This window comes from Parus major, chromosome 4 (genome assembly GCF_001522545.3).
Source record: "Parus major isolate Abel chromosome 4, Parus_major1.1, whole genome shotgun sequence".
Classification (NCBI taxonomy): Eukaryota; Metazoa; Chordata; class Aves; order Passeriformes; family Paridae; genus Parus; species Parus major.
This window is the reverse complement of record NC_031771.1, coordinates 12,224,391-12,250,320: the sequence shown is the minus strand read 5'-3', so window position 1 is coordinate 12,250,320 and position 25,930 is coordinate 12,224,391. Positions and strand designations below refer to the sequence as shown.

The window sequence follows — 25,930 nt, the reverse complement described above, 5'->3', positions numbered from 1 at the left end:
TGCTAACTGGTAAAAAGAAGAAGTAATAATCATTTTTGCAGGTAAGGACTAGTCTAATGGAAAGAAAAAAACCCCAACCTTGTTGCCTTTTGGTTGTGCTTTCTGATCTTTATAATTCTAACTTTGCCAGTTTGCAACTCTCTCAGAAAATATTTTGTGATAGAGATCCCCATAGTGTAGTCACAAATACTTGTGTCAGTAACATTACCACAAAGCTAAGCAGAATGAGTTTTATTTATTTTAAAAAATGCCATCTAAACTTTTTAGTAGCAATGTGTAGTAGCTGCAAGCATCAGTATGACTTTATATGACATATAAAACCCATGCAAATATCTAATTAGGAAAACCATTCTCTAATAGTTACTTTTACTTCTTTTAAAATGAAGCACAAAAGCAACTACATTTTTCTCATATATATATGTATATAAATATACATATATAAACACTTGGGAAAAAAACAAACACTGAAGGCTCATGCCACAAAAACCCATTCATGCTGCTGTCATTTATGGAGTTAAAAGCTTCCAGCAATCTGGTTCAACTCTCTGCCACAGACCCTCACTCACTAAATATCATGAGACCTGAATAGCAAAGTTCTCTTCTTGCTTTGGCACTAAGTTGGTCAGCTTTGCTCAAAGTGGGGTTTTAACAAGCTTCCCATCCTCCTCCAAAGAAAGGAGTGGGATGAGACAGCAGCACCCCACCTAACTAGGGCTACAGAGAGCTTCAGCAGAAGGGAGAAAAAACAAAGATTGTTCTACAGGCAGCCCTTTCAAACAAAATCATTGGTATTTCCAGCTTTTACCCCAAATTTCCCTCTTCCCCTTTCTTTTGGTGTGTTTCTCCTACCAGTGATCTCCCATGTTCCCATCTTCCTCCTTGCTCTTTGGCCCTGGTATTCAGAGGCTCTTTTTCTCTTCGTATTTTCTCCCTTCCTCCTTTTCCCTCTGCCACTCCCATGCTTCCAACCTGGAAGGGTTTGTTTCCCAAGACCTTTGATTCTATTCATTGCAGAAATGTAAGTTTTGGGTAAAATCACTCAGCTGCACTAAGGGCAGGGGCACCAACATCACTATCCCACTCCAGCTGAGAGAAGAAGACGGGCCTGTGACCATGTTTCAGTTTTCTCTCTTTTTGTGTCCTCACTTGGCTCTTTTTTTTCCACACTGAGCACTTTGAAATCTGAGGAAAGCAAAGGAAACACTGTTAATCCATGACCTTCAACAGAAGCAGGGAAGAGTGAGAGAACTGCTCTTGAAGCCCAGTTTAGGAAAGCCCTCTTTGCTCTCCATCGCTCCAGGGTGTTCCAGTTTGGCTCCAAACAAGGTTATCAGCCCTGGCAAGAGGCCACTGCTTCTCTAATAACCTTCTCAACAGAAAACTACTTCATCCTTCCTCCAGTCTGCACCCACTATAGCCTCCCACATCCTCCCTTTTCCCCTTTGCTACTTTCACATTTCCTAAAAGGCCCATGAAAATATTATGCTGCACTTCACTACATTTAGTTAACTGTAAAGTAATAATAATAAAAAACCCTAAAAGATTTGAAGGTATTTTTAAGATAATTTAAATATAGGACTCTTTTCATCTAGCTATCACTGCAGTAATATAAATGAAGCAAATTAATTTTAATGCTCCAAGGTACTGATTCTGTGTCACTGTCACTGACAGGATCCAACTAGACTTTATGAGATGGCATTTGACTTTATGGAAGTGAGCACTATGCACGCATTTACAATTTTACAGGGACTTTAAGCTGTCATGCTGAAAAATGTTTATAAAACATTAATCAAAAAATGCCTCTTTAATACAATGCATTGTCTGAAAGATGTTAGAAGGCACATATTGTAAATGGATTCTTTTTCTGACTAAAGTAATTTCTACCAAAAGCCTTTCCCCACTGCTATACAAGTACACAGTGTGGAGAGATAAAGAGCACTTTCTCAGCACATTACTACCTGATCCAAACACTTGGGAAATCACTAATGTACAGCATGCCATATTTCCATGTCACACATGACACATTTGTCTAAAATTACCCAACAGAGTTTGACATTGCAGCACATTCCTTAGCAGAGCTTTCAACTGACATCTGCCAAGTAAGAACTTCAAGTAGGAGCTTTCTTCTTCTAACAAGCAAGTAAGAGTTTTCTTTTATCCTATACCCCTGACGGAAATGATAAAACAGTAAGTACTGGAAATCAGAGTTTTTTTCTATTTTAATCTGTTTATTTTATGCTTGCTGGATGTGTAAGCTCCCCTTAAAGCACTGTTTCATCATTTGCTGATCTCTATCACATTGCAGTGGGTTCAGAGAACTTAATAGAACATTTTTATTACCGCCAAAACACAGGCCATTATCTCTCACACCCAAAGCAGAATTATTGCTAGTGCTCTACTTCCATACTTCACTGTATAGGTTTTTTCCCTTCAATGTCTTCATAACAAACAATTTATCCTAAACCTTTATTGCCTACATTACTGAAACACATTCCACATCACAAAACACTGCAGCATTTCTTCTCAGGAAAAGATATTTGGGGCAAAACAAAGAGGTCATCCTAGGGCTGTGGAACCATCAGGCATTCACAAATTAGAATGCCAAAGAACCCTCACAAAGAGAGAGTGCAAACAGTTGGAAGAAAAGCTTTAGCCTCTGAATTTTCACCTCTCTCTTGTACTTGCCAATGCATTTCAGAACTCTGAATTGCCACGATCTTCAAGTGTAATACACAGAATGAATCAAGTGTATGATAGTAGCTTCTCTGATGCTCTCTATGCTACACTCATTCTGAAGGATCCTCTCAGAGATTGATGTGAAAAGAACATTATTGGTCAAACAGCTATTTATTTTTCCATCTGAGAAAAGGCCTGTAAAGAGGGGCATATACTGATTGCACTGAACCTCTCCCAAGCTGCCAGAGCAGGAGGGTTCTGAATTCATGCTGCCAAGACAGTGCCAAATGAGCACCTGAAATTTGAGTGCCAAGTTTCAGAACAGCTCTGCGTGGACCCCAGTGACTGCGTGGTGGGAAGGGCTGGTAAGATTCAGGCAGAGCCTGATTTAGAGAATTAGAGAAGAGTTTTTCATGCAGAGAGTGGCCAGAACAGCAAGATACTGCCCATCTTACTTGAAAACTTTCTTAAGAGTTTCCCTATTTCTTCCCAGACAAATCATTGCTGTGGTTAGTTTTGAGGAGACAGAAGGTCACACACTGTGCCTGTCCTCAATGAAGCCTAACCAGGGATAGATGTTTCTTGCCCTCGTTCAGACTGTGCTATGACATACTGAGATCACCATAGAAGATATTTTTGACAAATTAACTGGATTCTTTTTTCTACATCCATGCCCTCTCCAAAGCACAACCTGAATTCAAGTTAAACGCTTTTCCCTAAGGACCAGTTTCTTTCAGGTATGGGAATAGCTAAATGATACCTGACAACCTCTAACAATGCAAATATTTGTTTGCTACTGAGTATTCCCATTCCAGCTAAAGAAAGCACCTTCCAATGTTATAAGAAATCACATTACATTGCAGGGAGAATTGTGCCCTTTTGCCCACATACATACTGTATGAAGAAGACTTATGTCTAAAACATTCTCAGGGGAAAAAAGGACAATTTTTTTTCAGTATGTTTTCATATTTCAGGTCGGTGACAAGTGTGATGGAAAGCAAAAACCAGGCTCGTGGAGTGGTAAAAACAAACATCTGAGGTGGGGATTACACAAGGGACTGTGGGATGTTAGGAGACTCTGGAAGGACTGCATGAGAAAACTGCAAAATGGAGGCTGTCCTCGCTCAGTTTGGAGGTGTGGACCCTAATCTTTAAAAATATTTCCCTCTCTTTGGGAAAGAACAATCCCCCCGCATTACATTAAATGATTTACCACTTGCCAGGACTAGAATTACGGGCAAGGCTCTGCCCTTAATCAGTGATGTGGCCACATACTGGCCATACAGTGCTGCTGGGATGCAAGAATTTATACTATAAGATACTGGACTGGTCTAATATTTAAGTAAAGGAGGAAGGGGAAGAGAAATTAATGAGAAAGAGGATTTTCCTTTTGCTGTAACTCCAACAAGAATTTAAAAAAAGAAGAAAACCTAATATGCTTTGAATGCTTTTGTTCATTCTTTTTCTTCAGGTAAATGCCCCTCTATAGTCATACAGAAATCAGTAATTCAAGTGCAATGTGAGTACAGCTACCAAGGAATAGCATATCTTCATACTCTGAAAGTTTTAAGGAAATAAAACTGCAAAAGCAGGGAGGAAGAGAAAGAAAGTACTTTGTTTGTTTGTTTCTGGGGTTCCAATGGATGCACTCAGATTGGAAATGAAGTTTAATGAACACCATAGGCAATCTTACCAACTGCTAACAATGAAACTTTTAACACTAACAACTGAAGACTGGTGCCTGAGACTCCAGAACTGGCTGACAATATGGTAGTAGAAATTAGTTAACAGGGAATTCAGCAATTCTTTGAACCACCATAAATCATTTTTCATGTGTCTTATTCTTAATTTGGCACCACAATGTGGATGTAGCAACGTTGTAAGCCCACATTCACACTTCAGTGCTTTTTTTTATTGCTTGGATATCAGCTCACTCTTTATACACACACCCTACTCAAAGCATGGGCAGCAAATTGATAATGAATTACAAATTTGCTATCAATAATGAAGCTACAAAGCCAAAAATAATAGAATTTTAAACCCTTTTTAGCTGTTTAGTACGGGAAACCTACGAATGAAAGGAATTCTGGACAAAGAAATTCTGGACAAGCAACCTAAACCCACAAAGCTGAGATTTAATTAATTTCATTATTTCCTTGAAAACTACTGCCCTTCCACACACAGCTGAGGTTAAGATTTCACAGTATTCAAGTTTTGATTATATAGATTAATCTACACATACTATTAAAAAAAAAACATTAAAAACATGTTTTATAGTTGCTCTTATTATATTTGTAAACACAGGCAGGAAAGGTTTATGCTCCAACCTGTTTCATTCTATCTTTTCATCAGATTTTTTTAAAGCTTTTCTCAACCTGTAACCTTGATGCAAAGGAAAACATTATACACAAATTAATTATAAATAGTAAACCAGGAAAACTCTTCTTTTCATAAAGGAAAACATCTACAATTTTTCCTTTATTCATCTAATTTCTGTAGCCAAGAAAAGAATGAGGCCAGAAAACCTTACTGCTCCACTTGAGAAAGCATTTTGAGAAAACCAGCTCCCTACACCTTGAAATCCTATGGGATACCATCTCCTGTTCTAAAACTCCATGACACTTGCAGTGGTCATGGCAGCTTTTAGAGATGGACCCCTGTTCCAGACTCCCAAACTATTCTGCAATAGGAGATTTTTAGATTTTGCAGCTGCTGTTGATTTCTCACATCTCTGCACCCACTGCTTTAGAAGTGTCTGGAGTCAGCAGCTCAGACTGGCTGCCAGAAGGTGCACTGAGAGCAGCAAATGTAGATACAACTCTCTCAGGGAGACTCAACATCATTTTCAATAGTCACCAGCTTTTGTATGGGTGACACTTGTAGCCTCTGCCAGCTTGAGGTAGAAAAAACAAAACTTGAGTCATGTCCAAACATGGATCTTCCCAAGGGTAACCTGTCAGCTGTCTGCTGAATATAATGTAGTCTCTTAAAGTAGATAAATTAACTGTTTTAGGTGGGGAGGGAGAGCTCCTGTGTCATTATCATTTTACAGTTGGATATGTGTGTTTACTTTTTTTTATTTCATTATAAAGAGGTATGAGCTTGCTGTCATTAAAACCCTGCAATCTGGTTTTTAGTGTCTGATCCAATTACGTGTGTGCCTGGAAAGACACACAACCAAATAAATAATTGGAGAGGTGCAACTCTGAAATGACAATTGTTATTCATCGATCTCTTTCTGCAAGTCGAGATTGAGAGATGTAAACTTCAAGTGAATGAGATCTCCTGGGTGAGATTCTTCAGTTCAAACACAGTAAACAACTGTTGTCCTCTGATGCACATTTTAGTACTGCTGCAGGCAAACTTTCTAAATATTAATAAAAAACCTATACAGATGAAAAGGAAGCCCTGGGAGCTGGTACAGAATTTCTTGCACACATTCTAGGTCTAATCAAAGAAACATATGTTTCAGGTCAGAAAGGAAAGGAGATTCCCTAATTTGCTGTAGTACTGCCCCTTTTGGAATCACACAGGTCAAAATTTACTAAACTGCAACAGATTAAATATAATAGACTGTGATATTGTGGTTAAAAAAAAAAAAGGAGAGCCAGGTATTCTGTCCCCAAAAGCCACATAACTCACTGGATTATGCCATTTATTCTGTCAGACTGGCCTGCCAGCACATTTCTCTCTGCAAAGTTCAGACCCAGGGAGGCTCTGCTCTGAAGGAGGCGAACAGGGGCCAGTCACATATGAGTAACGAGAGAAAATAAGAAAGACCCTCTGGCACAGATGATCCCAGTGACCACAGCCTACCCAAAACTGCCAGTTTGACTTCCTGTGAAGACAATCCCCCCATGTGAGGGATGGTGTAAGTATTGCAGAAATGCTTTCATGGGTGAGATAGCATCTCACCTTGGGGGTGGGGAGGATTGGTGTGTGCAAGCAGGAAACACTCACCCAGTTACAGAAATCTTCTGTCTGTATTTCAGTTTGCTATTATTCTGAAATAGTTAAACATCTATATAAAACCTTGTAATATCTATACATATCTCCAGATACAGGGTTTTTCAGTTGTACTGGAAATATGCAATTTTTTGGGGTCTACTGAGACAGAAGACATGACAGTTACTTGGTGATAACCTGACTGATAGTACTGGTGGGGGGTAAGAACCAAATGTTGGCTTTAGAAGACTGCCAAGCTAGGACACACCTGATGATGAAAAAGAAAGATGCTAACATGAGAAAAGGGCAGTAGATCAAGATGCTTCTGTTCTCCCCACTGTCATCTCATATAACAGAAATTGCTTGGTTCTTATTTTCCAGAGACAGAGAGGAGAATCACAGAGCTGAGGAAAAAGCCCAGACAATAACCTCCTGTTCCCTCCAAGCAAATGCTGGGCAAAGACTGAAGTGATGGGAAAAACATTTCATTTTGGTCCAAAGAATCACTGCATCAATTAAAAAGGTTCTAGCAGTCACTAAGCCCATTCATGAGGGATCTCAGAAGCAGAAATGGGAGAATTCCCAACTCTCTGGGCATTAGTGAGGGGTCCAGACACAGCCTTTAGAAGACACTCCATTCTTTGAAGCATTCTCATCCCATCAGCTTCCCTTCTGCCCTGATGGACAGCACCCAGCAGTTCCAGGCAGAGGAGTAGCCTGATCATTTTTACTTCCATCACCCTATCAGACACCTGGGGAAGGAATGAGACTAAAAGCCTGTAAAAGATACAAATGCAAATTCAAGCACCACCAACACCAAGAAGTATGACAGGATGTAGTAACATCTGTCCAGCACTCATGAGAAAATTCTGAAGGTAAAAAAACAGCATCAAAAGTCTTACTCTTGAAAACTTTCAGAGAGCAGTTAAACAGGATTATTTTCTGTATCTTTATGTGAAAGGCAGAAAACCTTGATGAATAACTGCCTTAGAGGAAAGTTCTCTGCCAGGAGCAGAGAAAAAACACTACATTCCAGAAATACCAGAGAATAGCCTGAATACTCGCTTAGGGCAACACACATGATTTTGCCATCTTACCTTTCTATTACAGAATGATTAAGAGATTTCTCCTTTTTAAAATCATCCACCTTTTATCTCAGCATAAGTCAGAACATTATAGCATTTTTCTAGTTAAAGAAGAAAGGTGATTATCACCATACACTACAAAGAGTCTACAATGGATTACTACAGCATTTCAATACATTATTTATCCTGAAAATTCTTATAAGGTGTTATCTGTAGAAAGCATGATAGAAAACTATAGATAGCTGGGAGCAGATTGGAGCTATATGTGAGCATGATGCCTTCTGTCCCACTGTGCAGCTGGGGAGCTCAGGGAAGGCATGGGCTGATTAATCCACAGCCTGGATGATCCGCTCACAGACATTCCCCTCTGAATCTACTTGGGCACTACATCAGGCTTTTAAGAATTGTTCAACTATAGGCCATTGCTCAAGTACTTGAGCAGTAACAAGCTGAGTATTTAAAAAATAAATTTGAATTAAAGAAAAAGAAAGTTGGTGTTTCAGCTTTTATTTCTAGAATGAACTCTACTCTTGCCTGAAAGTATTTGGTAGGCTAGAAACTTTGTATTACTTGAAGGGCTTCATGGCCAGAAAACTGCTACATTGCTGAATCCAAATGAGGAAAAATACACCCCCCCATCACAATCAATACCCTGATCTTATTATTAGGTAGGGTTATTTCTGCTGTTTTGTTTTACAAATCTGCTGTTCATCATAACTCCAGTATTAATATTTGCCCTTGTGGTAGCCAAAATAGGTAACAGTACTTTGATTTTTTCTGGTAAAATAATTTTATATAGTAAATACCAAGAATTAAAGCAAATCTGTATTTTTTTACAATCCTGAATTTTCCTTTCAGAGTTGTAACTTCCAGCCAACAATTCACTAACTAAAATAAAATAACATTCTGCATTTGGCTGCAACTTTTGTGTAAGTGCAAGCAACACCTACAGTATTTTTTTAAATGAGCCACAGTGATAGCTTTGCACTTCCTTGAGGCCTCTTCTCTTCTCACTGAATGAACTCTAGGGAATGGCATCATGTCGGGCTTTCCAGATGGATTATGTGAAGCCATAGCTCAATGTCATTTTCAATAGCAAGGCTCATAATTAAAGGTCAAATAGTCACTTCATCTGCAATCAATCAATAGAAGAAGTACTAATACTAAGTACTAATCAATCAATGGCAAATGCACTAATAAAAGCCATGCATCAAACGTCTGCATATGTGTGTGCTCACATGTACCGTGCATATATGTGAGCAGGGAGAAGGAGAGAAAGGGAACATGGGGGTGAAAATGCCAGAGGCCACTGTGGATACTATATTTATCTTGGCTTCCTTGCAAGTTTATACCCTGCTTCACTCATTAGGTGAAATGCAAATAAACATTGTTTTTTCCGCATGTGTGCTGCCCTGCCGCAGCACCCACCTCTATGCAGAGGTACCGGCTTGTGCTCCCAACTACGGAACACAAAGGCACCTACCCTGTGTAATTTGTCCTTACACAAACAAAGCCCTGCACTCTGATCTTTGAGACAAAAAGCGTGTCAACTGTTCTGTCTACAAAATAAAACCCAGCATATGGGAACAGCACTCATCTCTGCGCAGAGCAAGCACTTATTCATGGATGCAACAGTGGAAGTGGCAGTTGGCCTCATGAGCATGCACTGCATGGGAATTAGTTGGTTTCATAATATGGTGTGGGAGAAAGTGACTTACAAAAGTCTTCTCATGCCTCTCCTATTACCACTTCTAAAGCTTTAAAGCTGTCAGCTCTTCTCCCACTTTAGTTGGTGCCATTCTCAGCTCCCCAGGGAATGGGCCAGACATACCTATTTAGAGTTTCACCTGCCAAGCTGAGAGAAATCAGTTTCAAAGCGAAAGAACAAGTGTTGGGGGGTCATTTATACACTACCACTGGAATCCTGAAGACAAACAAAGCAGAGCCCCACAATGGATGTGAAATGAGAGCGTGAGCCGTGTTTGTGCTTTCAGGCATTGCAGTGACAGAGGGAGAAGAAAAAGCTCTCTCCACCATACGCCAGCAGAAGATCTCTCGTTGCATGGCTTATAATAAACACCTATGGACAAGCAGAAATGTGCCAGAACAGCAGAAAAGTAAGAGCCAAAATGCCAGTGTTTGTCTTGTTTTTGCTAAGCCCAGGGTGGACAGGGAAAGATTTAAGTGTCATTCAGAAACAACTAATCCTTAAAAAGGAATTAGTTCTACTCTGCTCCCACCTTCAGTGAAGGGAAAAATGCTGCCTGCTCTGGTTAACATATTTGTTTACATCATCAGCTCAGGGGCATGCCTCATCACACCCTGGCTTTGTAATACCCAATACTCCTTATTTTCATACAGAATTGTTTTTATACAGCCCTACTTTATCTGGAACTGGTACTAACACCAAACAATAAAATATCAATGGTCCCAAACTCAGCCAGCTGGAATCTGATGCACAGCAAGCACCATGGACACCCATGGAGCAGGGGGACACACAAGAGCAGCAGGTACTTCAGACTTACCAAGGACAGGCTCCTAGGAGACTGTCAAAAGAAGCATTTCCCCATGCCTCTCCCAGGATGACTGGAAAGCAGTCTGCCCCAAAGCTGACAGATAGAACAGTCCATCGCTGAGAAACAGTCCCACAGTACCACGTTCCACTATCTCCCTGTTTCACTTCAACCTGCACACTTAGACATGGATTATCTGGACTAGGGAAAAAAGGTGTTTATGGCTGGGGAGAAGCTGCAGGAGTCCTTGAATTCAAGGTAGTCAAAATATTCTTTCCGGTGTACTCAGGCAAAGAAACCTGCAGAATACAAAAGCTGGCTCATGAGGCTATGCTGATATGAGCAGTAACTTGGAATTGAGAAAATGTGAGCCAAAAGGTCAAGGGAGCTAGGAACCTCAAACTAAGTTCTTCTAAAAAAGAAAATAAAAAATAAAAAATTGAGAGTGTAGTAGCAGAAGAAAAGTGAACTGACTCAGCCGTGTGCACAGTCAGGTCAAGACAGGCTGCATAAGGATGCTTGGTAGACAGAGTAAGAGAAACGAACAGTCCTCATTCTTTTTGGGGTGATGGCAAGCCCCTTTAGGACTTAAATATTTAAAAAGGTTTTGTGCTTATTTTCTTGGTGTCATGGCAAGCTGGCAGAAATATTCAACTGAGCATATATAAAACTATTCTCACTGGGGAGAGAAGGGGAAACTTGCATATTTGTGCTGTTAAACACAACCAGCTTCTCTAGCTTTTCCTCTGTAGTATCCCAGTTGTGCCCTAAGTTCATACACATCTCCAAACAGCAAACACAGCAGTGTGCTATGACTTTTTCTACAAATACAAGTGTAACTGTCCTTAATACATGCTCATTTGTTAGTCCAAGCTCAATTTCATAGAACATTTGGCTGGAAAAGACCAATGTCATTTAATCTATGATCTGCTCCAAGGCAGGATCAACTCCAGCTATTTAATTCCCGTCTGAGGCTTGTCTACAATGATAGGAGATTGAAGACATCAATAGGCAACATATTCCAAAGCTGAACTGTTTTACACCAGACAGGTTTCCCTGATTGTTGGCTTAAATCATCATCACTGTAACAAAGTCCTTTACTTTACAAAGTCCACAGTGACAGGGTTACTTTCTTCCTTCTTTGCATCAACCTTTTATGCATTTGAAGATCACTGCAGTATTTCAGTTATCTTCTCTCAACAATCCCAACTGCTTCAATCTACCTCTGGGGTTGTGTTTTTGAGGTCTATGATCATTCATGGCACGCTCTTCTGATCTCTTTCCAGTTAGTCCACATAATTTTTGAATTGTGGAGCCCAAAACACTGTGCAAATATCAAAAGCTGTAACATTCTCAAGCCACACAACTTTTGCTACTTCTCTGCAACCCACAGGACCCGGTGTTAAAGGAAGGTAGTTTAATTTAGTATGCTATGTATTTGACAAAGCTATGGGGCTGTTACTCATTTCCTTGTGCTTCCTACACTGTTAAAATAATTAATTTAATGACTTGGTTCAGTAGCTTTCAACAAAATGAAGTTAAAACTCACTGATCTATTATTCCTCATCCCCTCCTCATTTCCACTGTAAAAAGAGACATTTTGTTTGATTTTTCCTTGTCTTTCAGGAACTCCTCCACTTCCACATATTTCAAAGGCACTTGCTAACAGTTCTGCAGCACCAGCCTGGCTCTAGCAAAGAAACCTGAGGTGAGTTTTGCTCTATCAAACCGACTTGGAAAACATCTAAGTTCTTGTTCCTTCCCTGTTCCAGGCTGAGTTCTTACCTTTGTTATTGACACTAGCTATGTTCCTCTTTCACAGATACACTCTTGAAAAGACTCAGATATTCAGTCATATATGCTTTACCAAACATCTGTTTTTATAATCTGAAAACAGTCCAGTTGTGTCCCTGTCTGAACATAATGGATGAACCAGTAGCAAGTGGCTGTAAGTATTTCTGATTTAACAGTATTTTGTGAATACCCACCAGAACATTCTATTACTACGGGGTAATAAGTGACAAATACCTCTATGATGTTTTGATAAATAAATTCCGAGAAATAAAGCTATCCAAAGTATCTGCTGACTTCAACACATGCATTTTGCTCATGTTAAGCAAAAGAGTATTGTCTGTGATTTCTAAATAAACTACATCCTTTGATTTTCACTTTTTCATCCCAGCTTTTAGATGCAAGGTTTTACTGTCAATCTGGGCAAGAAGACACCTTGCAATCTCTTCAGAAACAAACCTGAAATTTTATCAGCATTGGATTAGGCAACAGAAAAGAATAAGAACAGGACAGAACAATAGAATAAGAACAGAAAGCAAAATACAGCTTTCCACAAATCAGGTGTTCTTACTCTACAACCACTAAAACCTCAGCTGAGAAGATTGTGCTCTCTGCCCTGTAGGAAGCATTCATTTCATCTCTGCAAGAATATTATCCTACTATTAGTATCATACTGGTATCCGTACTTATCACACTAAACCCAAAACCATTTAAGCAGAAAAAAACCAGCAGCTAAACCATTTTTTTTTAAACACAGCAAGGCATGAATGTTACTGTTTTGCTCACAAGCTTATCTCCTGACTTACCCAGGGTGAGGGATTTGTGTGTGGAACAAAAAACTATAGCCACTGTGTCTGCTGGTGTGAAAGTAGAGTTATTCCTGCAAAACAAAAGAGTTTTAATAACCTCTGATAGTAAAACCTTCTTAAAACAGTGTCTATCAAATTTATTACTTTGAGGCTCCATATACACGTTCACATCACTTTGATCAGTCTAGTGATAGAAATAATTCCACTCATAAATGAACAGTAGTGTTTGATTTATTTTTTTAGCAGAATTTTTTCTATGTTGTGGCAAGTTTTCCAATAAATACACTCCCATATGAAGGACAGGAATTTTGAAGACTTGGTGTGTAGGACACAACTTTATTCCAGCCAAGTTTATTTTGTCAAACATGCAAAAATATCACAGCAGTGGCCACTTGCCTCCACAAAAAAAGAGAGAATGACCTATGATTTCTTTTTCTAGTAGGGAACAGTAACAAAATGTTCAGTTTGGACAATATATTGAGTCTACATAAGGGAGTTAGCTTCCACTTCAGAGAAAAACTACATCTAAGGTTTTAAACACTAGAACTAAGGCCAGGAGGAGTGGGGAAATGACATATATATAGAGAGAGATATGACTGGCCAATTGATCATCCTTGTATCCAAATTAGGAGTAATTCTATGAGATTCTAAATATTCACCATACTGAGCTGGTTACTGCTTAAGGCATTTCAAATTTCACAGTTGGGCCATATCTTCCCCCCAGGTTAGGTCTAGCAGTTCAGAAGTTATTTAAAAATCCCTTTTAAGGCCAGGATATGATCTTGTCACAGAGAAATTTTCTGGTGGCACTAAAAAAAGCCTAAGTAGCTCTAAGACACCGTACCCTTCTTTGTGATTCTCCCTTATGGATATTGTATAATTTATATAAAGCATATGCCTGGAGTCTGCTGTACTGTGGCACTCCCCTTTCAGCAGAGTGCTGCTAAAACAAATACTTCAGTAAGCCTGAGTGAGAGGACAACTTAGGCTACTCCAACCAGCACCAGTGATGCCCTGAGTCACTGGCTAACACCATTCTCACAGTACGACTTTTTTGAGAAGTGAATGTACAACTGTCTTTCCTGGTTGATATTTTCAAAAAAGATTAAAAAAAAGCTCCACTAAACATTAGTTCAGGACAACTGTCTTTTAAGAATCACCATATAAATGTAGCAAATTTGACATATTCAGAGAGGAGTGTATTGCCAGCCCAGCAAATGTATCTTGAGATGTAAAAAGTCAAACTGAGTTCTCTCTCTCATATGTCATCAGCATGTCTGCAGGGCAAATTATACCTTCAGTGACATCTGTGCAAATCCATTTTTTTCAGTGGATGAGGTATAGCAGTGATTGATTGAGATTTAACAACTCTGTAATTAACACACAAGAAAGGACAGAATTCAGGTCCTGCTCTCTTAGCCTATGAAACTCTAACAGAGAAAATGCAGCAAGGACAATATGAAATAACCAAAATGTGGTCACCCCTATTCAGAAACCTGCCTTTACACATTTGCAAAAACTTTGTCACCCAAAACAAAGATATCACACAAAAGAAATATTGTGATTTCAATATTCAATTACCTTGTGGAGAAGAGGAAAGTCAAAAACATGAAGCTCATCTGAACAGAAAATACTGAAAGAGAAACAAACTAAAATTAGAGCATGATTGTAATTACAGTGTCCATGCCTTTTGTTGCCATACTACAGGTCAGAAACAAGGCTGGACCAAGTCTATCCAAAGAAATCCACTGACAGACAACCTTTAAAGGCTGCCTGGAAGAACAATACAGATCACTGTATCCAGGGAAGCTAGAATTAATGTCATGGCTGCACAAGTTCTTCCTGGGGTAACTCCTCTGAATCAAGTATTTCTTCACACAATGAATGGCAGGAAATAGTGCATATATTGCGCATGTCTTTGCACAAGTTTTGCTTTTTGGGTTGACAACATAAAACCTGTCAGACATGCTCTGGTTGCTGGGCATTTAGAGTTGCTATTCTATTGGAGAAAGCACAGTGTCTAAGGATGATCTAAATAAATATTCTCAGCTCTGGGTATGTTAATCATGATCATTCATGGGGAGAGGAAGAGAAGATTATCATAGATGTTTGAATTCTCTCTGAGATTAAGGCTAATTCCTGGGCTGGGTAGTGTGTGTCAGACATTTCCTTTGAGCTCAGTCAGCTCTGTAAGTGCAGGTAGTTGTGAGCATCCCAAGGGGAGCTCTTCTCTCTCCCAGCTGCTGACACCCACAGGGGCTCTGGGGGGCACAGAGCCCACTGTTGGACTGTAGAGATACAAGGAGAAGCCAGTGGCTTCCATGAGTAGCTGCAAACACTGAGATCACCCCAGAACATGGTGACTCCCCACAAGGCTGGAGGAGAGACCCTGTGACCTGCACAGGCCTTTTCTGAGTTTGTGGGTTTTGGGGGAAAGGCTTTTACTTGCAGCAGAAACTGGGGTGGGTCCTCTCCCTATTCCTTGCAAAACTTGTGAGTGCAGTAAGGCTGACATGCCTCATAGGGCACTGCATTTGAGGCAAGGCATTTGATTTTGACCCCAGTTTACAATTGGGAAACATGGCAGGGATATTAGCTATTACCAGTGACATTTTCTATTCTTCTACATACATTTCCTAGAATGTATAAATGTCACCTCAGCAGGCACTTAATTCCTCCTTCATGAACTAAAGGAGCAATCCAATGTTCCTGAATTACAACTTTTCTCCAACTAAGTACATCAATTTAATATGCACAGAAAAAAACAATCCCTTGGTTTATTACACATAATTCTGTAAAGCAATAAACATGTGTTGCTACCAATTATTCCTTGTGAATATTTTGCCATGGATAGAATATTAGCATAAAAATTACATAAAAACATTAATCAGCAGAATAACAAACTCAGTTTCATCTCAAACTCCTCGTGCAAATTTCACTTCCTGATGTAACAGAACACACACATCCAGCCAACACATCCAGGTTATATCTGGTGATACAGAACCTTTTTCTAGAATACAATGTGCATACCCATCTGCAAAACTTCCTTGGTTCTTGGTTTTATAAATACTCTGGAAAAAAAAACCAACCCCACCCAATTGTCTAATATGTTCCAAGCAGTTCCAGTGCTTATGTTAATGTTCTTACTAAGAAATTCCAGTTAGGCACACTGGCAATGAACACATAGATATGATTTTCAGTGTATTCCACAGCAAATGGTACATTGCATTCTACATGGCACAAGCACAGAGTTGTCTTGAAGAGAAATAAAGGCCAAGCAAGGCAACAGAAGCAATCACTGTACATCAGCTGCTCTAGGACGGACATGTCTTTTTCTAAATAAAAAAGAAACTTTCTTTTTTCTTTCAAAGTAGTGGTCAGCAGAGTAACATAAAATTACTTCATTCAGAGTTTCTCTGCATATTAAGTCTGAGTTGAAGATCTCTGTACCATCCTTTTTTGCTGAAAACTCTGCACTGATTTAAGTGCAAGGTCCTTCTTGGGTGCCAGTACAAGTTCATTGCATTTTGAAAAAAGCTCCATAGCATCATTTCCCACTTCTTGCTTTCAGAATAAAACATTTTTATATTTAGAATTCCATGTATTATTTCACACAGGTATAATGTTTCATAATCCAAAAAAAATGCCACAAATAGGACAGAATTAAGGTCTGATGCACAAAGAGCAGGGACAAATTTCCTACTGGCTTTAGTAGAGGTCAGATTTGCAGAAGATACATTATTTTTATTAGACAGAAGCACATGCAGACACACACCTCAAAGTAGGTGATGGACCAATTTCTTGAAATCTAACAGTTTTAGAGTCTGAGGTGTGATTTATACTGAAGTATACTGTAGTTACCTCTCCTCCATGCAAATTGAAACTCCTGAATGTGGACAGTCTGAAGCAAGATGGGAATTCCCTGCTGGGAGAGGAGACAGTGCCAGTACAGCACTGCCTTTCCTGGGAGGAAGCGATCTGCAAGAATGTTTCCAGCTGATGGCAAGGATACCAGCAGCCTATTCTCACGTGGATGTTATTTAAGGCTGAATGACCTGAGTGCTTCTAAAAGAAACTCTAAGAAATGTGCTCAACCACAGAAACAGATCAACACGTTCAAACTCCCAGCTAGTTTCTAGGTTTAAAATATGCTAAGGAAGAACAGTTTAAAAATTGTAAGAGTGCTTCTGAATAACAGCTCAACCCCAAATCTTTCCTTGCTGTTTGGAACGTGACATCTGTGTATTTTATGGCTGTTCAATAACAAAGAAGCCAAAACCAGAATGCCAATAAATGCTTGCAAAATACTAAAAATTCTGCCCTTTCAGAAAGGAAGGAGCACTGAGCAACCTCAGGTGCACCTAAACAGCAGGACTCATCCCTCTCTAAATGTTTACTTGACCCCCTAAATGCATCCAGCTCCTAAATAGTTTGACAATCTGATTTACTAAATGCTTTAGAAGCTCTAACACCATGCCCCCAGCTCCCCAAATACACGTAGCTCATTACAGACCTGAAACACAAAAAAAAGAGTCACTTTATGGCTGAACTTACTTATGAACACGACTATAATCAAGCTAAATTTATCCAGGTCAATATTTGGATTGGCAAAAGTATCGCAGAATGTTGTGTAGATGATCATCAGGAGCACACAGCTGCTGATAGCACCAAATGGAGGCTTCTTCCTTTCAAGCCAGTCCTTGATGTATCTTCGGACAATCTGAAACACAGAAACCAACAGGTTGTCTCTTTTCAAAGATGCAGGGAGCCAAGTTGGGCATCACAAAGTGAATCTGACAGCGGAAAGACACAAAGAGAAGAGAGTAATTTGGATGATGGCCACAGTGGATTTCAAAGCTTCCCTGCCACACAACTCTTCTTCTGGGGAATTTAACATTTGTAGTGCAACTTCCACTGGGCGTCCATAATGAGAGTATATTTTCAAGTGCATTCAAATCTATCCTTAATCATGCCAAATGTTCTTTGCTAGCTGTCACTGAGACATGCCCATTAAGCCTCCCCAAAGTTTATCTCCTCTGCTGATACTAATGGATGTATGTAATTATCACAGTCCCCTTTGCATCAACAGACAATTCCAAGTGCAACTTTGGGAATCTTAAAAATCTGACATCTTCAGGAATTTCATGACGGTAGATAATCGAAAGTGATCCATGGAACATTTTAATATTTAAATAGCTAGCGATGCACCAGAAGTTTTTAATTAAATTATAACTCAAGCTTGAAAAGCAAAAGTGCATGTGTTGTGGGAGTTTAAATAATTCAAACTCTGAATATCTGGAGTTTTTGTAAATCCAAAGACAAATGCCATTTGCACGCTTTAAGAATACCAGAATTAACACATGAAAACAAGGAAACCTACCGTACTTAGCGGAACTTTTGCACTTTCAGGAAACAGAACGAAGCAGTTTTTCAAGAATATTTAGAAACTACTATAAATTTTAAAGCAACCCTCAAATTTCAAATTATGCTGAATACCACAGTACTAAGCCTCAGCAGATACAATGCATCTATTTTAGTCCTGCCTGGGGAGTCGCTTTTAGTTTTTCTGTTTACTTTATATGGTTTGAAAAAACTTTTTAAAGCTTTTATCGTACAGCTGCAACTTGTGTTAATTTTTCAGCAATCACATTATCTTGTCTAATTTCTCCTGAGACCTCCTGATGTTCTCTGTTACCAAGCTCTTTTGGAAATCACAGCCCAGGATCCTGAAGCACTTCTGCCAGAGGGCTCCAAAGGTGTCTTGTGACCTTCCCTTAGTGGTGCCACTAGCAAACATCACCACCACTGGTTTAATAACACAGAGAATCTTAGAGGTATACAAGATGGATATCAGGGCATCATCACCAACGCTACCATAGGACCCTTTCACACAACAAATGCCAAAGCCATGGGATCAAGTTGCTCTCTGTTTTCCTCACGTCTCTCAGTTTTCCTCACTGGTTTCCTGGCTTGTTTGCAAGCCTCTCAGCAGGGAAGTCCTGGGAGCAGCTATCCCAGTCACCACAGCAATGAGACTCCATCAGGGCACACATTAAAACTTTGGCACATGGGCTTCATGCCAAGCTAAGCAGGCTGAAGATCAGCACTTACCTCCCAGCACTTGTGGGCTTCCTGCTGATGAAAAATAATAAATTTGCAGGAAAATATCTAAGGGAATGCTCAACGCCCCAGTGGAAACACCGAACTTTAAAATGTCACACTTGCCAGATGTTAAAGAGAGAAAATAACAAAAAATATAAGGCCAGGCTTCTGAAAGAGCCTCCACTGGAGCTCCTACAGCTACTGGGTAGGAATAAGACACTGCATTGATGAAAGAGACATAAGAAAGTGAAGACATGCAGAGAGCAATGTGAAAGACATCTAATAGGAAGTTCAGGTTAGTCTAAATCTGAGCAAATTTGGGACTCTAATTATCAGAAGCAAACAGCAAAGTCTTTCACTTCTAAAGTGAGTGGGTTTTTTTTAAGGAAGTTAAAAAAAAAATCCTATTATCCCTTAAATTGTCACATTGGGGAAGAAGAAAAACTACTTAAGGCCACCTATTAATTTATGGTCCTTCCAGAAGATTTATACTGAAAGTAACGAGATGTTGAAAAAGAAAAGTGATAGTTCATTATGCCACAGTACAATTTCTAGTAGAAGTATTTAGTACAAAACCTATAACCCTGTGCTTGTTCAGGCTTTAATTAAAACAGACATGACAATAATAACATTATACACATATTCATCCTTCACTAACATAGAAGAGAAATTAAAAAAAAAAAATTAAAAAATGAAACTGCAAGTATTTCCTCGGAATCTGTTCAATTGAGTGATACCTTCTTTAAGTATCCACCTCTACCTAGCCTGGAATTTTTGTGAATCAGTAACCACAAACACTGGTACAGCTTCTTACTGCACATTGTATTTTAAAAAAAATTATACAGTCACACTCTGAAGAACTAAATTGTGGCTTCAGGAAATCATCTAATCAACCCAGTGTCATGCTAAATGTGCACAAAACACAAGACAAAATTTGTCTTCTCTAACACAGAATCCCTTACATTTTGATCCTGTCACAAGGTTCAACATGATCTATAATTTCAGAGGTCAATTCCGCCTATAATCACTGATTCAAGGTAACCTAAATTCTTGTATAACTTGATGGGAGAAATATAACCCTACAGAAGCTCATGTCAGCTGATTCACTTTGACTGAAAAACAATCCATTTGTTATTCATGCCTGGCAGAGTTGCTTCAGGACAAGGATGCTTTGAAAGCTTTTTAATTCTTAACCCAATTCTATAACTTTTCAGGGTAAATACAGAACTACAAAAACCAAAATTGTGAATATTTGTAGTGAAATAATGATAAATGCCACAAATACAATAAAGACAACACACATTCAGAGCCTGGGCTGAGATACTAAAGTTTCATTTGTCTGAAATGCAGCACAAGCTAACACAGTCATTTCTGAATGTTAATATCAAGCACTGGTATCCAAAATAGCTGCATCACACTGATGGAAAAGAGCAAAAAAAGGGATGTATTGGGTTTTGTGGCAAGGTTTGGAAACAGGGGAGGCAACAGGGGTGGCTTCTGGGAGAAGCTGCTAGAAGCTTCCCTTATGACTGATGGAGCCAGTGCCAGCCAGCTCCAAGAAGGATCCATCCATCCCTGGCCAAGGCTGAGCTCAGCAGTGACAGGGAGTGATACACCGTAAAGATTTTCATGCAGATTCAGGTGCCAGCCCCAAAGACTTTAGGAAAAGGCTGACCCAGAGGTTGCACATGAAAGAACATGAAGGTGAATCCCTCCCTCAAGCTGCAGTTTAGTGGAGAGAACAGCAGGAGAGAAGCAAAACTTCGTAGTAGGTGATATTTTATAAATAACCTGCATGATGAAAGAAGCTGATAAACCTACAGAAAAGTTAAACAATAAAAGAACATAAATGTGTTCAGCAGGCAACCACCTCCTGAAGACTACATTCTGGCAATCTCCAAAGGTTTTGGAAAGGCATCAGCTCAAATTTGCTTCAAAACACAGTTTCAGGCTCAAACTTTCCTCTTGCCCAGGATTTAATTTTTAACAACAAAGAAATGTAATTACACTTGAATTAACAGTAGTGTCCCCATTTCAATTTAGTTCTCCTACCAGAATAGTTATATCCACAGTATTTTTCCTACAGACTGCTCTGTATCCTGCCATAACCTCCTTGTCTAAACACCAACCTCCCTAAGCAAATGGGCTCACTGCTCAAATGCTTCTTTCAATTAACATCCTTGGACAAAGAAATACGATCTGCCATTCCAGGAATGCAGGTAAATAATGCTCATCTGTTATTAGATCACACATGAAAATAGCAGAGGGTGTGCTACAGAAAAACAATTCACTTCTCTGATTGTAACTTCAGAACAGTCACAATGTATGCCCAGAGAAAGCTGTCAGTAAAATACAGCTAGACCATTTCCACCTGTCTGCTCAAGTGCCGGACACACAAGATAAAAAATGCAATAAACAGTGTAATTCATTAATGTTCATTATTAATTGAACTAAACAGGGCAAGGAGCTCCCCAACCCTTATAGGGAATGGAATAATTTCTGACATTAGTCATGCAGTACATCTGCTAAAAATTGTCTAGATCTGTAGCTTATTTGTTTATTTAACCCAATAAATGAAAAAAAAACAAACAAAAAACAAACCAAACAACCCAAACCCAAAAAACCCCGAGGAAATGGATAAGAAGTCACCTTTTCTGTTTCCATTATATACAAGAGGCTCTCTTGGTATTTACATCATTATTTAAAATAGATTTTTCCTGATTCTACCAATTCTTTTGGACTGTCTTCCTCTTCAACAGAATTTACCGTGGTTTTACTGCACTTCTGCTCCTTTTATTGTGTATTGGTAGGCTCTTCTAAATACCTGGGAAAAACAGCTGGGGCTTTACCACCTCAACAAAGAAATACAAGTCACCTTTACCTTGTATTCAAACAAGTGAGAAAACTAGCTGAAATTGCTGGATTATCACCACACCTAAATGCAGCAGTTACCTTACTTGTCTTCTAAGGGAAGATTCCTAACTCATTCTTAATTAGAGTACTACTACTTACAGCAACAGATTTGTGTAATGAAGTCTAAAACACAAAGTTTTCTTTTGGAAATCTTTGAGTCAGGATAGATATTTTCAACGGTCCAGTAATATTTTCATATCTCTTCTTATACAGTGATGGCAAAACAAGAAAGACAATTGCATGGAATATCAGCAATATCAGTCAGTGAAGCCTGTAAGACATGGAAGGTGAGAAAACTGGGAAGAAAATCAACTAAGATGAGAGAAGCTGTAAAAACCAATATAAAGAATCAGATCTTGGAATAGAAGAGAGATTAATTGGGTTGTATAAATGAAATAAGATGGTAAGATAAGCATTCTTCACAGATTTCTATAGCATAGACAGCCTCCATATATACATGGTCTGCGTGCCAGTTCAAATGCACAGACCCTTTCACAAAGCAAAACTTGCACCACTTCAGCCAGACCCTGTCCTGATAATTTCACAGGGATTTTATCTGTGTGAAGGCATAAATTCCAACCTCATCCTGAATACTGCTGTAAAGTTCCAAACTTTGTGATGCTTTGCCTGCTTTCCTAGGACACCAACAAATGTCGAATCTATCCTTATGCTACAGTGTGTGCAATCTAATATTTCTTTTCTGAACATTTCTTTTCTGAAGATTGGGTGGTAAAAAGCCCATCATTTTGCAATCAGAGGTAAAAAAAAAATCTTTTTCTACAAGCAACATGTTTTTTTTTTACCTCAGCTTACCAAATTCCCTCCCCTAAAAGCTATCTTACTCCATTATGTCAGTCAGCTTACTCCCAAGAGGTAGCTCCCAACACGTATACACCTTTAAAGCAAGGTTTATAAAAACCACATGAGGCCATTTTCAAAATTAACTTTCACAGTTTAGGGTAATTTACAACTGTTGTTTTAAAACCTTATAAACAGGTCCAACACAGTAAAAATGTGAAGGATGCCTGCAGCAGCAGTATGTTTCCTTCACATTTTGCATTCTGTGGAAAGGAGGCTCTGTTCCCTGATGGAGTCAGGTGTTAGCAGGGAGTGAACCGTGCTCTCAAGGCTGTTTATCCACTTTTCTGGTCCTCTGCAACAAGCTCCTGGGAGAGCTCATCTCCCAGGGTACCTCTCCTCCCTGCAGCTCCCCTGGACTTTGAAGACAATCAGGGCTACTTTTATGTGGATTTAATTTACAAGAACAGAAAGATTTGACATTGTTCCCCCCCTTTTTTTTTTTGATAACAGTTCTGTTAATTTTTGTTTTCAGCACCTTAATAGTTAAATAGTTAAATAGTTAATTCTCCTCCCTATCAACTGCCACCTACCTTCCCCTTTCCATTTTTCATTCTTTAAAAATAAATACCTTGCTAAGCTTTTTAGTTTCAATTTCACTTACACCTTGTATTGCAACATAGCACCCTTTTAGACTTGTGTTTATAAGCACAGCTCCCAAATGCTGATAGGGCTCCTCTGGAACATTTTGGGCAACGATGCAGAAGGCACTTAAAATCCTTTACTTGTAGCACATCAAGAGTTTTTTTGTGTGTGACTACATTCAGTGAGGATTTCTGTACAACTGGTTTCATTTTATAGATTTGGGAAGAAGAACTACACAGAATCATAACATTAATTTTAGCTTTAGTTAAGGTCTGTTTAATGTGAAGTGCCCACTTTATGCTGGCAGACAAATTACCAATGGGGCAACTAGAGAATGCATGAATGATAATGTACAGACAAGCTTTTTATTATTTATTCATAGAAAACAGTGGGTTTTGGTGTGCTGCTTTGAAAAATGTTCAAACTAGTAGAATATAATGAAAGCATGGTGAAAATTCTATTTCATTAACATTTAATCATAAATCACTCTTTAATATAAAGCATAAAATAAAAGTCTGTCATAAGCACTTAGGTGTAGGGAATGGAGAAAGTCTGCAAAAAGGGAAAAGGAAACATTGCAGAGGGTTTCACTGTTGCTGTTATCTGTCACTTCAGAAGAAAAAAATAAGCAAAGAAACAACAGTTGCCAGCTAAATCTCACAACTGGTTATGATGAAACTGCTTGGATATTTCTCAAAACCTTACATTTTGATGCCTAGAAGTATTACCAATATCTATGGACAGAGAAACAATGACTGTAGGCAAATCACAACAGCTCAAGAGCAGCAATCTTACCAAGGACTCTGCTACCCAGATAAAAAATAATCACAACTTCAAGCTGCCAGAGCAGATTCAAAAATCTTTTCCATGAAATATCTATTACCATGTTTATTGTATAACAAGTATTCTCAAATTCCCCTTAGAGATATACAAGAGTGATGCACAAATAACAAGTTCTCACCCACTACAGATCTTCAAGGCTTATAGTAAATTAGATCTTTATAAAATACTATAGATTATGTTCCTTTTTGAGACCTCTTGTCAGAAGGGCCTTATTCGTTACTCTACAAATACAAATGCAATATTATACTATCAATACTGATTTGAGTAACATCAGCCTGTCAATTAGCAGAACACATCTGCAGACACTGAGGACACAGGCTACAACATTTTTTAGGTTCAGACAACCTGCACATCTCTGACAAAGAACAGAGTGATTCTCCTTACTGGGGACCATCTATCAATCACTGCTATCTGTGAGACTCAGTGCCTTTCTGATAACATAATATCTTCATCCTCCTTTAACAGCTCTTCCTTTCCCTAAAGAATGGGCCAACCCCTGAGCAGAGCCTGTACCTGCAGCCCTTTACACATTTCAATGTCAGCAGCTAGAAAAGCATGTTTGACTCCTGTCAACAGTAGTCCTAAAAAGCCAAAAAAAATGTTCAAAAAACAGTAGAAAATAAGCATCAAATTACATTGTTGTGACTTTTTTCTCCCACCCATCATCAAAAATTCTGACAAGCCAGCCAAGCAACCAAAACTCTTGATACATTTTGCCATAAAGCAAACAAAAAACCCCAAACAAATCTAAAAGCACCTTCTTATCTGCTTTGCTTATATCCCAGGGGCTGCTCAAACAGCCAGCTCTGCAGCCTGCTCAGGAAACGAGCATTTAGGCAACACAGGTTTTTCCAGAGGCAAGATTATTTTAAGGAAAATAAAGCCCTTGGAGAATGCTTTCTTCAAGCAGCCTCCTCTGTTTTACACTGATGTGGTTCAAGCATAAAGCCCTCATTGATCATTGAGTTAGGAAGGCTGAGGAGAGGCAATCCTCCAAACAGGCAGGTTTCAAGCCTGGGGATTTTTTACCCCAATGAAGCTCTTTGCTACCAGGTAACTTCACCAGGCATTCTTCCACTGACTCTTCTGCTGAACAGAATGGCTGCATGTGGTAAGGAATTGAAGTTGTGGGCGTGAAATGATAAATTTAAATTAATTGCTGAAGGCATCACTCAGGAATTGTGGGCCATTATCTCCTAACACATCAGGAATCGCAGAGCGAGTGACCTGTGATTCACACATGTCCCTGTGCCACATGTTGGGCAACAGTTCAGTGATGAGACAGTGGTGGTCTGTGAACAAAGGGCAAAACTTCCCATTTAACTGGAGCAGATGAAGGGCAATAAACCCATCACTGCATCTCCCGGTATCAGTCCTTTTCTTGCTCATAGTCTTCCCTGACTCCTGCCCATTACTTTTGGATATCCACCTTCAAAAAAGGCTTCTATTCCTATCTGGGCAGGCTGGTTTACCTTTGTACAGCTCTACCTAATCAGGACAATCGATGTAAACTACTGGCATTTCTGATCTGCAGCTTTCATTAGCATTTCTTCTCTTCCACATCCTCTGCACAGATATAGACAAGTGCAGTAACTTCAGAAACGAAGTCTTTATGCTTAGAGAAATGTGAGCAACTTCTGTTGACCTGTCACTTCCAGCAACTGCTTCAAACAATTTTAAAGAAGAATCATCCTATTTCTTGTTGAAGCGTATTTATAAAAACCCAAACTATTAATTTGTCACTAGGCTACACAAGCTTTAAGATTCTCTATTTTTTCTTTCAGTCTTTATCAGAACTCCTAAATCCCAT

At 39.1% G+C, this 25,930-nt stretch overlaps 1 protein-coding gene across 5 annotated transcripts in view; it reads right to left on the bottom strand.

The window, feature by feature from the left end:
- Positions 1-25,930, bottom strand: part of SLC10A7 (solute carrier family 10 member 7) — a 138,539-nt gene that overhangs the window by 8,456 nt on the left and 104,153 nt on the right. For 4 of the 5 annotated variants that reach the window (XM_015625147.3, XM_015625145.3, XM_015625146.3 and 1 more), the window contains 3 exons: positions 17,374-17,539; positions 14,401-14,452; positions 12,817-12,890 (listed from right to left, as the gene is read on the bottom strand). In XM_015625147.3, coding sequence (XP_015480633.1) covers positions 12,817-12,890; positions 14,401-14,452; positions 17,374-17,539 — 292 coding nt within the window. Of the gene's footprint in view, positions 1-12,816; positions 12,891-14,400; positions 14,453-17,373; positions 17,540-25,930 lie in introns of those variants that run through there. The other variant, XR_004496911.1, reaches the window with a different exon arrangement.